This window comes from Phodopus roborovskii, unplaced genomic scaffold, assembly GCF_943737965.1.
Source record: "Phodopus roborovskii unplaced genomic scaffold, PHOROB, whole genome shotgun sequence".
Taxonomy (NCBI): domain Eukaryota; kingdom Metazoa; phylum Chordata; class Mammalia; order Rodentia; family Cricetidae; genus Phodopus; species Phodopus roborovskii.
In genome coordinates, this window is record NW_026125276.1 from 1 (window position 1) to 16,420 (window position 16,420).

General features: G+C 40.9%; 1 protein-coding gene across 1 annotated transcript in view; it reads left to right on the forward strand.

The window, feature by feature from the left end:
* Positions 1-13,724: 13,724 nt before the first annotated feature.
* The window catches only part of LOC127229331 (phospholipid-transporting ATPase VD-like), a 30,969-nt gene continuing 28,273 nt past the window's right edge, over positions 13,725-16,420 (forward strand). Inside the window, 3 exon segments of the mRNA XM_051194431.1 lie at positions 13,725-14,335; positions 14,914-15,020; positions 16,072-16,198. Of these exon segments, the coding sequence (XP_051050388.1) occupies positions 13,750-14,335; positions 14,914-15,020; positions 16,072-16,198 (820 nt within the window). The 5' untranslated portion in view covers positions 13,725-13,749.

Below are 16,420 nucleotides of genomic sequence, written 5' to 3' on the forward strand. Positions count from 1 at the left end.
CAAAGATGGGCTTTCCTGCACCCTTGAGCTCACCCCACAGCCAGGCTATCCAAATTAGTCATTCTGTGTTCAGTGGGAGATACACTGTCTCAAAAATTTACTGTGGTTTCCCTCTGGCTCAAGTAAATACACACACACACACACACACACACACGTGCATATATGCATATATAAACACACACAGAGAATTCCAAATTTGATGTTCAGACAGCCAAGGAGTTCTGAAGATGAATTTTGCCATGATACAATTTGGCATACTAAAAGCAGAACATCAGATGTTCTTGGAATGCATTTACATGTATGGAGAGTCAGTTCAGAGCAGGGTTTGGGTATCAGTTATATGTGGGTGATGTGGTTGGAAGAAGGTTGGCTGGAGTGTGCTGTTTACAAGTAGGTAGAGATTGGATGCCAGATGGTTGAGGAACTAGTTTATTGTGAATGGTATGAAGGAACATGTACAGATGATGGGAGTGAAGGAACCCTTGAATTCAGTCTTTGTGTTCAGTCTTGTGTTTGCTCTGTGGGGCACATTATAAATTATAAATCACGATAAGCTAATTTTCCATGGCCTCAGACCTACTTCTTCAAATATCAAACCAATGCAAATAGTAGGATATAAACAGATTTTGGAATACTTGAGAAGGATGTGGCAAAAGAAGACATTAGAGATTAAGTAAGGAAAAGAAAACAGAGATGATTTGGTTAATGCAGAACCTACCTGTACATAAAGAGAACAATGACAGACTCTGTGTTTCCTGTGTGAGTCAGAAATGACTTTTGGCCCAATCTGAGACTTTCTGGGCTTTATCATCACTTGGGTATATTTTACTTACTGATATGATCTGAACCTGGCTTTTACAGCCATCTTGATATAATTTTCTTCTGGGCCTGGAAATTTAAAATGGCTCCATTTTCTGAATCACACTGTAATTTTTCTGACCTATATGTTTCTAGAACTTTCCACAAAGTGAGTAAAGGTTGAGTCATTCTGTCTTTTACATTCCATTATCCAAGTTCTACTTATTGAGTAAGTTTGTCCTAGAGTAATAGCTGAGCTACTGGATGTCATACTAATTACACAGCCATGTGATCCTAATTCCCCCAATGATGGCTCAGAGGAAATACTGAACCCATTAAAGTGGGCTTTGGGGGCATTTTAGTTGTTTTGAAAATGTCATCTCATTACCAGCACATTTCTTGAAATATTCCAAGTTTTTTCATCTCATTATTATTCTCTTTAATATATTGATGTCTAACCACTGAGTGCCAGTACATTGCCAAAAAGTGCCATAGGAAACCTATTCCCCCACAAAAAGAAAACAAACAAAACTTACCAAAACAACAACAAAACAAACAAAAAGATTCAACTGTCATATAACTGTTTAGAGTTAAGGAGCCATGATATAGGGGATGAGTACTGACGTCTGAGTAAGAAGCCTAAATTTAAATTCCAGCTCCTCCTCTAGTCAGCTGATTAATCATGATTAGAATATTTAGTTTCTCAGTTTAGCTTCTTCAATTGAAAAAGGAACATAGTTCTTGTCAGATAAAAGTATTGTGAAGATGAAAATAAGTGTGTGTGTGTGTGTGTGAGAGAGAGAGAGAGAGAGAGAGAGACTTTTGATGAAACATAAAAATCCTTTAATAACTAAGTCCCTACCATCACTTTCCAATACTAGAGATACTTCATTTGTATTACCTATTCACCCATTATTCATTTATCAAATACTAGTATAAAATAAAAAAAGGGCTCGTAGAAATTTGACAGAGAGATTGACATGTGTTAAAATTGGCCACATTCAGGGCTGGAGAGTTGTCTGGATGCTTAAGAGCACTGGCTGCCCTTCCAGAGAGCCTGGGTTCTATTTCCCAGCACCCATATGGCAGTTCACAACTATCTGTAGTAATTCCAGTTCCAAGGGGTCTGACACCTCACAAAGACATACATAGAGGCAAAACACCAGTGCACATAAAAATAAAAATAAACTAATTTTTTAAAAAGTTTGGTCATGTCTCATGCATATGGCTATATTTTGAAACACTATAGCATTAGGTCACAGAATCTTGGCTGTAGTATCCAATAAATCTGGTCTTAAGACCAATCTAGTCTGTTTTTGTGAGATGACAAATTAATAAAGTTTATTTATTTATTTATAAAATGAAAGTGTTGAGCTAAGTATAAAGCCAGCTGGTCTACAGAGCTTGTCCCAGAACAGCTTAGGCTACATAGAAAACCCTTCTCCAAACACAAATAAATAATAAGATAAAATGGGAATTAGTAGTTGCTACCCAGAGGAATGTCATAATGATTCAATGAAGTGAAGGTCTGGTGGATGGTGTCATTCAGCCCATGAAAACTGTAAATGTCCAGTGAATAGTCTGGATGGGCACTGATGTGTTCATCTATAGTAGAGGGCTTCAGAAAGAGTGAATGCCACTCAAATCTATAATCTTAGCACTTTGAAAGTAGAGATAGGAGGATCAGGAATCCAAGGCCATCCTTGACTGCATGCTGAATATACTTAACCAATATTTGTCTCAACAAACAAACAACAGAAAGGAAAAGAAGAAAAACAAGCTACAATGTTGCTTCTTTTAGAATTAGATTAACCTAGTGTAAATGGTTCTCAACCTTCCTAATGCTGCGACCCTTTAATCCTCATGTTGTGGTGACCCCCAACCTCCAGTTATTTTCATTGGTGTTTCATAACTGTAATTTTGCTCCTGTAGTGAATTATAATGTAAATAACTGTTTTCTGATGTTCCTTTAGGGATCACGACCCACAGGTAGATGTAGAAGAAAGAAGGAGGTAAAGGTCATATTGGGTTATTTAAGGCAGGATAAAGATCCCAGTTTATTCTGAGGAGACCTAGAGGCCTTTGGAAAGTGTTTTTACTGGAAGTGATCTCATCTGCTTTATCCTTTAGGAAGGTCTCTCTAGCTACCATTCGAGGGATAGATTTCAGAGGGGCAAAAAGACTAGTTTTACGGCATTGCACTAGTTCAGTGATGTCAACATGACTGAGGTATTGGAAATAGGAAGAAGTCTGGACACTCAGTATAGATTTGATGTATGATGGACTGTGCTGGCAAGCCTCTGGATATGAGTAAGTAGTGAGAGGTCAAGAGTCATTTATCTGTGATTCAGTGTATTCGCTCTAAATGTGAGAATAAGATGATGTCAAATAGCTGCAGTATCTTAAAAGCTTTAATAACTTTAATATTTATAAGTCCCTACCATTTACTTTCCCTTAACACTAGAGATACTTCATTTACATACCTATTCATTCATTATTCATTTACCAAATACTTTTTAAGATTAAAAAAAAAACACAGGCTTATAGAAATCTGACAGGGAGATTGATATGTGTTCAAATGGGCCACACTCATGCATATGGCTATATTTAGAAACACTATAGCATTAGGCTCACAGAATCTTGATGTGGCATTCAACAAATCTGGTCTTAAGACCAATCTAGTCCGGTGTGTGTGTGTGTGTGTGTGTGTGTGTGTGTGTGTGTAATGACAAATTAATAAAGTTTTTTTCTTGCAAAATGGGGGTGTTAAGGCCCAATGCAAACTGTCAAGAATGGATTGTTCAAGTTTCTGGTTACCACATAGATAGGACAGTATTGTTGTACAACAGTGAGGAGAAAGAGAAAAGAGAAGAGGTTGAGGAGAAAGAAGAAAGAGCTCAGCTACAAGCAGGTGGAATTTAAGATTACTGTTATTTATTTACTTACCTATTCCTCAAGTATTTCTTGAGTACCTATGAGATACTGCATTGGACTCTTAGGACATATTAACAGAGCATGAGTTTCTCTGACCATTTTAAGTTGTATATTTTATGGGATGATATGAAAGTAAGAGCAGAAGTATATAATGGGCAGTAATGGCAAGATTAGAATCAATAGTAAATAATGGGGCTCTCACCTGAGAAATCTTCACTGTTAAGTAGGATGAATTCGAGAGAGGTCAAGGCATGTACTATACCACTATCCTTCTACTTGAAGAGCCTTATGATAGCTAACTACAAGTGTCAAGTGCAGAGTTGAAAACATGAGTCTGCATTTCAGTAAAGGTGAGAGTTGAAGACACAAGTTGTTTTAGTTAGTGGTTTCTATTGCTGTGATGAAACACTGTGACCTGTGACCAAAACAGGTTGGGGAGGGAATGGTTTATTCAGCTTATGCCCCCACCTAACAGTTCATCATTAAAAGAAGTCAGGACAGGAACTCAAATAGGGCTAGAACTTAGCAGTAGCTGATGCAGGGGCAATGGAGGGGGTGCTGCCTACTGGCTTGCTCAGCCTGCTTTCTTATAAAACCCAGGACTGGACTACCAGCCCAGGGATGGCACCACCCATAATAGGCTGGGACTTCCTCCATTAATCACTAATTAAGAAATGCCCTTCAGGCTTGTCTACCACTGATCTTACAGAAGTATTTTCTCAATTGTTCACTCCTCTCCTGACGACTCCAGCTTGACATGAAATTAATCAGTAGATGGGTTTATAGGCTATGCATAAAGACATTCTGTTTAGAAGATCAGGCCATATGAGAATACCAAGAAGAGGTGTCTAGATGGAGAAAAGCAGGCAGTCCCTGCTGCTTGCCAATAACTGAGCTGGTGTCCACTTGCTAATCCTACCATTGAAAAGTGCAAACAGACAGATCCTGGAGCTTGCTGGCCAGGCATTCTTCCATCTATGGTGAGTTCTAAGCCAGTGTGGGGGGGGGGGGGGGTCCCTGTCTCAAAATACAAAGGAATAAAGATAAAACAATGAATCCTGAGAAACAATGCCCAAGGTTCCTCTGTCCTTCACATACATGTGCATGCATATGTATCTCTATACATCTACATATATGTGAAGCCTCACACATACAAAATAAAGTAAACATGTGAAAGAAAGCTGGGGAAAACTAAGTAGCTAGTGCCACCAATGTAGAAGATCCTAGAAGCCCAAAAAAGTTATTTCTAGAAGGAGTTGAGTATTATTAAGAGTTCAAGTGAGATAACACACATTCAGATATTTACATACATACATACAATCATTGGGCTTGGTAAGATGGACCTTATAGGTGACCTTGAGAAATTGGTTAAGGAGAGATTGGTGTATGTGAAAGATAAATGTGAAAAAAAAGTCCTTGAGAACCCAGAGGGCAGGATCCAGATTACAAGTGGAGGGCTTGGTATTTGAAACAAGGAAGGCTGAGTTCTGTATCACAGTAGGGTAGCAGACAAAGAGTGTGGGTAGAGCTGCAGGCAAGATGCTAGACCTAGAGATGGGAAAGGATGGGACTTCCTAATCCATGTGTCTTCAATAAAAGATGGGGTAAGTTTATTGTCTATGGATTCTCATGGGGAGAGTTTGAGGCCATAACAGAAAAATAATGGTGTAAATAGCTCAGGAACTACCTTCCATATTTAGCCTGCAAGTTCTTTTCAGATGATGATTCGGTGTGAATTTTATCCTACAGCCAGGAGACTCGAGTCCTACCAGGAAGCTGTCTTTGAAGAGGACGAATGCACAGATGCTCTCACGGCTCTCTCAGCAACATGACTAAACCCAGAACCCACAGCTGCAGGGACAGTTCACAGGGGGACCTCTGAGAAGCAAGTCCTCAACTCATCTCTCTGGGAGCACTGCTGCCCTAGGAAGTAGAGAAAGGATCTGAGGAAGTGCCTCATTCCAGACAGAGCTGCGTTCAGCAGCCCGATTGAGTGGGAAGCTGTCACCACATCCTGGGAAGAACAGCCCCCTGTTTATAATAGCTCAAACAACACTGCTTTCTTTGACTAGGAAAGGAGGTGACATCATTACAGTTCAGCATGATGCTGACATATAATAAATTAAAAAATTATAAATTTGAGATTTGTTACATAATTTGGTGTTGAGAAGTCAGGTACCATTTCTGAAAAAATGTAATATTTCTGGTTAAGGATGATCATATCAGAGCCTGAAGAAGGCTACCTTGACTTAAGGATAATGGCTGACCACCAAGACTGAACCAGAATTATCTCAAGACAGGTATGTTTGTCTAATTAATAGGTCTTTTGGTGTCTTTTTTTATCACTGTGTAATCTTCCTATGCATTCCACCCAAACCTCCTCATCCCTTATTCCACAAAGGGCACTTTCTAGTATTTTCATTACAGAGCTCCATAAGTGGTTTGTGTCCTAGTGGCAACTCTCAGAACTGACCAGTCACCCCCATTACAAACCCATTTTAGTGCAGGAGAAATTAGAAGACCATGGAGAACATAGAAACAGAAAAGATGATTGTGTAAAAAATAAATAAATAAATAAATAAATAAATAAATAAATAAATAAAATAGAACTCAACACTTTGAGTAGATTTAAGATGATCTCTCTAAAATGAGCACTGCCTTCCAGCCTTCATTAACACCCATGTTTGACAGGGTATGAGTAGCATTTCAGGCAGACAACATACCAAGAGTAGAGCAGCTTTGAGGACCCCCTTGGGTTGCTACATTACTGTCATTGCCTGCCTTTCATGATAAATTCATTACTTAAGTAGACCTCAGGTACCTGACTTGAATTGAGAAGGCCTTCAGGCATCTCTAGGCCCTTTGAAAAGTTGCTGTGAAATATGCACCTGCAGTAACAATGTGGCCACTACCAGCTCAATTCTGTGGCACTAAGGATATAACACTCCTAACACTATACTTCCTTATGTAGCAATCTGTTCTGAAACATCTATGCTTTACTTTTTCTTTTCCAAATTTTGAAAAGCAATTAACAAGAAGTATGCACAGCCCTTCTCTTCTGTAGTCTTTTTGTGCTTCTGTCAGAAAAAGTATGTTTATGTATATTCTCTTTCCTCTATGATATTATCTTTACTTAATCATCTACTGAGTTTGTACATTTCTGTGCACGTTTGAAAATAAATATGCTTTAACTCACATCTGGTTGGTGGTCGCTCAGTGCTGGCATCCAGGGCGGGGCTGTCTGGCCCCTCCTCAGTTTCCCTGAACAGGGATCACCCCTCCCCTTTCAGAGGGTGATGTACAAAAAGGTACTTCTGGAAGCCTTTGTGCCTGTTTCCTGTGCCATCTCCCCTGCCTGAGACATATTCTCTCCTCTCCTCATTGCATCTGATAAAACATTAAAGGCAGCAACTAATACTGTACTGAAGGCTTTAGTATTTTTTTTTTTTTTTTTTTTTTTTTTTTTTTTTTTTTTTGTTGAAACGATTGTCCCATTACCCCTTCGCCTGAATAATGTTGGCCTTGTTTCTGGGTGTCAGACATTGCATTGTTAGCACTTTGAGCGCAAGAACTTTCCTAACCTTTGTATCCTAATGCTTAGCACAGGGCCTGTTAAGTCATTCTCAAAACAGTACTTTGGAAGGTTGTTGAGTGAATCTGATTGCTGGATTTATTCTTTCCATTCAGTTGGTTGTTTCCATTTGCCCCTTGTGCTTCAGTGTCTTGTGTCCCTCTTAATTATTTGGGGAAGTCCCAGGGTTGCTTTCGTTCTGTGTCTTCCAAAGACACACTCCTATGGATCGGATGGAGTGGTTATGTTCTCCCAGGAAACATGACTTTCACTCTTGAGTCTTAAGTCTTACCAGCTGAGCCTAACACTTTGAGGAATCTATACAGTCTGTGACCCAAAAAACTACAACTTATTTGACATTGTGTTCTAGAAACCCATTCATGAAGCCTAGGTTAAGAGCAACTGGTGAGTGCCTAGAAAGAGATTGTAAGATAGCAACCCCAGGAGGGTAGAGGAGGCAAACAATGCAGGGTATACCAATCCTCAGCACTGCTGGGTCAGGGGAGTTTGTATAGAGGGAAGCCACCAATGTGTGGCCTTGGTATTTTTCCTTCAGGTGTGTGGTATTTGGGAGTCAGAGGAGTCGAAGAGAAGGCTGTGTGTGTCCACAAACCCAAAGTAACCTGAGTAGACTGGCAGCCCCTGAATGGCAGGGCCATCAGGAAAATTAAATAAGATCTTTAGCAGAGGAGGACTAGAGAGGAGTGGGCACCGCTTTACAACTGCCTGACCAGCTCTGTCACCTGGTGAAGTATTTTTTTTTCCCCTTTATTAAACTGTGAGTGTTTAGGAGGTTTGTAGAAACAATTAACAGCCTCCTGTTACTCTCGATTTTCAAACAGGTAACATTTAAATTATCTTGAAGCTGTACAGTGCTTCAGCGAACAAGGAGGAGAGCAAAGAGCAGAGTCCAGCCAAATTTTGCACATTGAACTTGGATCTAACTAGGGGAGAAAAATAGCAACAACAAATAAACGCCTGAGATAGAATTCCTTCTGCCGAGTAGGAAGTGTGTGAGTCCTGATATTGAACTGTCACACAAAGTGACAGCAAAGCCATGACTCCCACTATGAAACCACCAAGGCTTTGCTGACAGTGCAGGAAAGTGGATCTCAACCTGTGGGTCCACGACCCTCCAATATCCCTTTCACAGGTGTGCTATATCAGATGTCCTGCATATCAGATATTTGGACTCACAAGTCATAACTAGCAAAATTACAGTTATGAAGTAGCAACAAATTGATTTATGGATGGGAGTTATTACAATATAAGGGGCTATATAAAGGGCTCAGGATTGGGGAAGGTTGAGAACCCCTGGTATAGGAGCTGTCTGTCGTGCTGTGTATCCCATGATCTAATCACAGTGGAAATGTTCTCTGAATATTAACCAGATGCCTGATTGAGACCATGTGGGAGCTATTATGCATTTATTTTTCAGTAGGTAATGAATGACTCTAGTTTATTTGTTTCTCTGTCCTTCCTGCATAGAATAGAAGGCCACAAAGAGTTTGATAGAAGTGAACAATAAACTTGAGTTGCTTATCATGTGGGATGTGCTCGGGTTAGAGATCCCAAGATTAATAGAATATGGTCCTTGCCTTAAAGAGACTTTAAACTCTGGGAAGGGCACTGTTTAGTATAGTTATGTTAATGAAACAGCTGTGGTTTCATGGAAGATGGCAACAGTTGTCCAGCACAGAAAGAGACTTATGTTAATCTTGTCGAACAAGGACACAGTGAAGATGGTTTTAATCTTGGGGAAATAATTATGAATATAGTTATTTAGATAAAAAAAACTGCATGTGACAATTCTGTACCCTCTCCTCTACTCCAGAGGAATGAATTCATGAGAGATGAAGTTATTTTTTTTTTTTTTGAGGGGGTGAAGTTACTTTTTGTCAAAACAGCAGAGCCCTCTTTCTACAGCTTCATTCTGATGTGGGTCTCCTTACATCTTCCTGTGAGCTCCCTCTTTTATTTGTGCTCTTTTATGGTGATTTCAGTGTCTTCTAGGGTCCCAAGTATCTGGATAGACCCCAGCTTCATTCTGACAGCTCTTATCTGCAGGGTATTGCTGAAAGGGGTATCTCTTTTGTGACTGTGTGAATACACACGCAGTACTTTTACTAGCTTTAGTATTGCTTTTACCGTCATGATCACAGAACAGGATTTCAGCTTTGTAGTCACCTACTTGCTGAATTTAGATAGAATTTTAAGACTGCTTTGTGACAGCTGACAGCAAGTGAATTTTAAACCTGTCATGACCCTGGTAATCTGAAAGGTGAGGATGTGTCACTTGAAAGGAAAGAAAGAAAGGCAGGCAGGCAAAGGAACAGGGCTGTAAGCCTCCCTAGGCTAGCTGTCAGCAGAGTGAAGCTAAGAGCAGAGAACGTGTAATTGCCAGCTTTGCTCTTCTCTCATTAAACCTGTGATCACTCTTAGCAAATGCAGAAACACTGGCTGTGATATCTGTTTCTCTTTACTTTTTAAATAAAATTTTGGACAAGTGCAACATGCAGTTTGAGAGGAATACAGGCTGTCGCGGTAAGGAAAGCATGGCATGGGAAGCCTGAGGCATAGGGCCACATTGTGCCCGCAGTCAGGGAAGCAGTGAGGGGAAGCTGATGCTCAGCTGGCCTCCTCCTCCTCTATTCTGTCTAGGACCACATGGAATGGTGCCACCTATGTTTATAATTGGTCTTTCCTCACAGACATACCCAGGGATTTTTTTTCCCCTTAGCTAGTCCTAAATCTAATCAAGTTGACCATGACAGGACCATGTAAGTAAAGTATCACGTGTCCCTGTTGCACTCTCTGCTGCCAGTCATCTCTCCTGGCTTCCCTGCAGTCAGTGGGCTGTGCTTGGCAGCATCCAAGATTCCCTGCATCCCAGTGGTGCTTCTGTGGGACAGTGATTCTAAGCAGTACCCTCTACAGAAGACAAAATGATGCTGTGTAAAAATCAGATTACTACTATGACACACATATGTTAAAACTAGTACTCTCAAATAAGTCTGAGATGTACTGTGCTAGATGAAATAAGGCTCCCGTACCCCACTCCATTGATAGAGCTTCTTGGAGTAAATCCTTACCAGGAATTGTTAAGAGAAGGCCACAGTTGCTAGAAAGCTCTTGTACATAAATACCCTGGATATGACATGAGGATTAGTCTCTTTGCCTGCTTATAATAAATATTTTTTTCTTATTGAAAGATGTGTTTACAATATTAATGAATTGAGGGGAAAATGTTGTGTTAAATCTTATTTGTGAAATAATTGGTGTTCATCAGTTGTTGAATAAAATATAGCCATGGTAGAATTCTGAGTACAATAAATTATGTGCCTAGCATTACGTATTTCAAAGTAAGAAGTACCCTTTTCAACTAGATTTGGTAGAAGGTGGTATTTCTCCTGTTTAACTGAAAGATAAAAATATCCCCCCCATTAATAATACACAATCTGTATTGACATTTTATTTATATGTGCTTCATTTTATTATTTTATTTCCCCAGTTATCATATGCATTAAACTTTTAAAAATTATATTTACTGGGCTGGTGATATGGCTCAATGGGTTAAGGCACTTGCCAAGCCTGACAACCTAGGTTTGATCTCTGGGACCCACATGGTGGAAAGAGAAAACCAACTTCCTTAAACTCTTCTCTGATCTCCATATACGCTTTGTAGTACATATGCTTACATCTTCCTGTGAGCCCCCTCTTTATTTGTGCTCTTTTATGGTGATTTCAGTGTCTTCTAGGGTCCCAAGTATCTGGATAGACCCAGCTTCATTTTGACAGCTCTTATCTGCATGGTATTGCTGAAAGGGGTATCTCTTTTGTGACTGTGTGAATACACACGCAGTACTTTTACTAGCTTTAGTATTGCTTTTACCGTCATGATCACAGAACAGGATTTCAGCTTTGTAGTCATCTACTTGCACACACACACACACACACACACACACACACACACACACACAAATACATGTAGAAAAAAATTAAAATTTAGTTTACCGTTATAGGGAGCTCCTCATATTAATAACAACACTTTGTCATATTGTCTCTTCAGGAAACAGATGTGGTACCAGATACCATACTTTTGGACAAGTGTAGCCAGATTACCCCCTCAGCTCTTCACCCCACTGGATGGGACCATGCAGGAGTCCACCCCCAGAGATTTTGTAACATCGTGGATTTCTTCATTGCTCTGGCAATCTGCAACACAGTGGTGGTTTCCTGCTCCTCAACCAGCCTCGGCAAAAGGGGTAAACTCTAAGGCAAACAAGGGGTTTACTCAGCAACAGACAATGTGGAGTTTGCACGCATCTGTGGTGGTTTTGTTATATGATGACAGTAAAATACCAAGAGCAGCAAGAATATGGCAGGTGCAAACCATTTACTCAGGACTTGTTCTTGGCTCGGCACCGACCACACTCTAAGAGGTCTACTGGTTCTATTGTGTCCAGTCCTCTCACCAGAGCCCCAAGAGCGTAAGCACTCTAGCTCTGTTTTTCCTCGTCTTTAAGCTTTGGAAGGATCTCACCACGGTTGCCAAAACCAGTGTATGGGGGTGGGGGTTGAACCTAGGCAGTAGGACCCTGGGCTTTACTCTATAATTTGGTCTAGGAGAGGACTGCTGAGGAGAACTTCCACTTTGCCTTCACTATCTTTTACTAAATTGAAGCTGTCTGTGAGACTTTAGAGACAGGCAGCATCGAATGCACAACATCATACGAAGTCTGAAGCGTTAGTTTAATGGTCATGATTGTGACAAGCTTTCTTCCTGTTCCAGCTAGGTTTGTTTTAACTCAGTCTACTCATTATCCAGTATGAGTACGATGTGCCAGGAGCTAGAAGTATAGTTATAGCTTTAGAGCTCATGGAAAATTCATTTTCCAGTTAGGAAGGAAAACATTGCAGAGCCTGGTGATCTGTTGTGGTGTATTAGCCTCCTGGTGTATTTTGCCTTTCCTGCACATCCACTTAAAATTCAATTTACAACAAAACCCAAATTAAATTTTAATTTTCCAACTGATCATTTCCTTTTGGTAACTTCAGAGGGTGGGAACTTCAACATAAAAGTAATTCACTTACAATTAAGCTGTACCCGATCAGAGACTGGGAAGATGCTCTGACAAAAGCGATTGTGGTATTACAGAATAAATGGGGGGACTCATGAAAAGTTGTACGACACAGTCTTTTCAAAATTGACAACTTTTGGTGTTTCCTTTCTACAAACTATTGTTGATATAATGCTTTACTGCTTGGAATAAAATCTTTGGAGGCGTAAAGAGCTCCTGCGCCTCCCAGATGGTTAGGGTAATGGGAGAAAGGGAGCTTACCATGAGAAACAGAGACCTCCCCACTGCATGTCCTGCTTGACATCCGAGTTGCTGATGATGTACTAGCAGGAACCCTTCAGATGGTTATAAAATTAGTTTCTGAAGAAAACGTTGAAATTCTCCGTACTCTCCAAATGATTGTCATGAAATTACAAAACTAAATCGCTGATGTTAAAAGTGTAAAAGAAGACAGGATACCAATAAGAACAAATTGGGTACTGGTAAAGAATTAAAATCACGTGATGGTGTAGCTAATTCCCCTTTGACTTTCTTCATTCATTGGCCAGTTTTGGTGTAAATATCAAGATGACAACCTTTCCTAGACTCTGTAAAGAAAAAGAAAAATGTATTGTGTTGGTTTTTTTGATTGATTTTTTCCGCCCTCCTGTGGTCTTGGTGATGTGTGGTCTTTTTGTTGTTGTTGCTGCTGCTGTTCTGTTTTCTCTTACTGTTGTCTGAGCTCTTTCTGCAATACCCCAGAAAGCATTGAACTTTTCTAACAATGCATCCATGTGCTTAGTAAACTTCACTTTAAAATAAATTTCAAGAAGATTTTTTTGTTTTGGTATTGAGTATTAACTTGAATTTGTAGTTTAATGGTGATTGATTGTTTCACAGTAGATTCTGAGAGAAAGGGTTTCATGTAGCCCAACCTGGCTTTGAATTTGGGGTCCTCTTCCTGCCTCTGCCTTTCAAGTGCTGAGACTATACAAGCACTACCATGCCTGGTTCAACTTGCTTATAATTGCTATTGCTAAGCTGTGCCAATAAAGATTATAGATTTCATACATGTAGAATTTCTTCTTTAGAAAAAGTTCTATAAGGCCAATATTATTAGCATTTTGTATCCTTTGTTTTCAGTTGTTGATATCTTCCTGAATAGTTAGAGAAATGTACAATGCCATCACATGTGACATCACATGTCTTCCTGTTTGCCATGGAATTTCCAGGGAAAAAGCAGATTGACAGTTAAGACAGTGGTAACTCTTTCATCTCTCACTTTTTCCTCAGTTGGACTTTAGAGTTGTGATGGCATGTTATTAGACACGCTATTGAGACCTCTCCCATTGTCTTTCCTAGGTTGGGCTCTCCTCACTGAGTGGAATGCCCATCAAGTCCTTGGAAGAGATTAAAAACATCTTCCAGAAATTGTCAGTCCGGAGATCAAGTTCACCGTCTCTTGCCAGTGGGAAGGACCCGACTTCTGGGACTCCTTCTGCCTTTGTGAGCAGAATCTCTTTCTTTAGTCGAACAAAACTGTCACCTCCTATGGAGGATGAGCCTTCCCAGATGGGTGAAAGCCTCCAGGCCAGTAACTCAGCTTGCTGTACAGAAACTGAGGCACAAAACAGTGCCATTGGACTCACCATTGGTACAGCTGATGCCCTAAATGGACCACCTTCTTTGGCTTCCAACCTGTGCTATGAAGCTGAGAGTCCGGATGAAGCAGCCTTAGTGTACGCCGCCAGGGCTTACCACTGCACTCTACAGTCTCGGACCCCAGAGCAGGTCATGGTGGACTTTGCTGCTTTGGGCTCATTAACATTTCAACTCTTACACATCCTTCCCTTTGACTCAGTAAGAAAAAGAATGTCTGTTGTGGTCCGGCATCCTCTTTCCAAACAAGTCGTGGTGTATACAAAGGGTGCTGATTCTGTGATCATGGAGCTGCTGTCGGTGGCTTCCTCAGGTAGGTTTGCACAGTTGCCATGGTGGTGACTGGAAGGGCTGGGCATTCAGCCGCCACTCCCAAGGGTTCTGTTAGAGGCTATGAAGTCACACTGGAAAAGGGGAAATGCTGCCTAGGGCTGGATGGGAAGGCGGGAGGGGGTTCTGAAGCTGTGGGGACCATGGTTTCTTTACATCTGAAATCAATCATTAGCTGTGCCACCGTGACATTACCAGTTTGGGAAAGGGGGCATCATACTACCTTTTATGGGCTCCTGAGAGGCTTCATGTCACTCAGTGTGAAATGCAGAAAGAGCCTATTGCCCAGCAAAGGTGGGGTGCCCGGGACAGGATAGATAGCATTCACCAATCATGAGCAGTCATATCAAACCTTTACCTCTTCCTCTGCCCTGGGGAAGAGAATCAAAGTGAAGAATTATGCTGCTGTCTTCCTTCCCTAGGCACACAGTTGAGAACCAAAGCTTAAAAAAAAAAAAATACCTTTTGTTTATTATAGATTAAACTGTCATTCTTCAAAGGAAAAAAAAGTCTAATTGGGCAGCCTGGCAGGAATAATGATTTTTCTGTTCATGATTTCAGATGGAACAAATCTGGAAAAACATCAGATGATAATACGAGAGAAAACGCAGAGCCACCTGGATGAATATGCCAAACGAGGGCTGCGCACTTTATGTATAGCTAAGAAGGTGAGAAGGCTGAGTGTAGCACACACAATCTTGCTATATCTGTTTACCCATCATCTGATACACTGTGTGTGTATCAGATCTCTATCCCAATCCAGGTACCAGGGAGGTTCCCCAGACTGGGGTCCTTTGATACAGCCTCTCCATCCTGTACATGACTGGGTTAGATTTCTGTCCCCAAAGAGGAGTGATTTGGGGATGGTTATTGCCAAAACCTCTCACTGACTACCCACGTTCTAGTTCTTAGCTACTGTGGGAGACAAAGTGGGACTAGCTCTTGGGGACCTCCAAGGAACCCATTTCAACCAGGGACATGAGGGATCAAATGCCTCTGTGATGCAATTGTAGGAGGAGCAGGGGATTAAAGATTGCCTTCTCACTTGAATGTATTCCATTAGATGCTATATTTTCCCAAATGAAATTTCCTGGCAGGCCAAAATGAGTGTATAAGACAAAAATTGCTAACCCCCTCCACTCAACCCTGCTTTTAAGACTGGAAATTCAGATTCATCCATTATGACAACTAAAGGCAGGGGGACATTGGTTTCTTCTTCAGGAGTTGCATTTATGTTTTTTTAGAACCAAGTCCTTCTTGCGTTTCCTATAGGGTGCCTCTCATTTTACCTTTTCTGAAGCTTAACCATGTGATTGAATTTTCAAAGACCTCTGAAGTATTGTTGGCTGTGGCATCACTCCAATGAACAATCTTGAGGACATTTTCTTAGCTGCACCATTAGAATGCTCCCAGAGTTAACCATCAACAGGAGGCCTGTTCCACCTCCTTGTGTCCTGTTTTTAAATATTTGAAACCCCCTTCAAATTTCCCAGGATGCCTCAGCAGTGCTGTCTCTCTACCAGCTGGTTCGCATTTCCTGATCAGAGTTTGGGAATCTTGTGTCCCTGTGTGAAGGAGTATGGGTCAGATACAAGTGTGCCCACAGGATGAAATTCAGATGTGTAGTTGTTGGCATGGAACTCCGTCCCCGGTCAGTCCTGGCAGCATATTGCAAGGTTTAATGCCCTGCCTCCTAGTCTCTTTTCTTCCCTCTCTTAGGTCATGAGCGACACTGAATATACAGAGTGGTTGAGGAATCACTTTTTAGCTGAGACAAGCATTGACAACAGGGAAGAATTGCTGGTTGAATCTGCCATGAGACTAGAGAACAAACTCACATTACTTGGTAGGTAAATGGCGCTGTATTGCGTGAGCAGAGAATTTTGTCTCTAAACCATTCTACTGTAGTCCCCTTTAGCCACTCTGATCTAGTATGCATATGTGGCTCTCCCAACCACGTGCATCCTGATCTCTCCTTGTGTTCCAGTGCCTTCAGACTTGTGTTCCACTTGAGTGAACTGGAGGGTTCACTTGTGGCAGGAACAGGGTGGACATTCTTGCTAGGGAT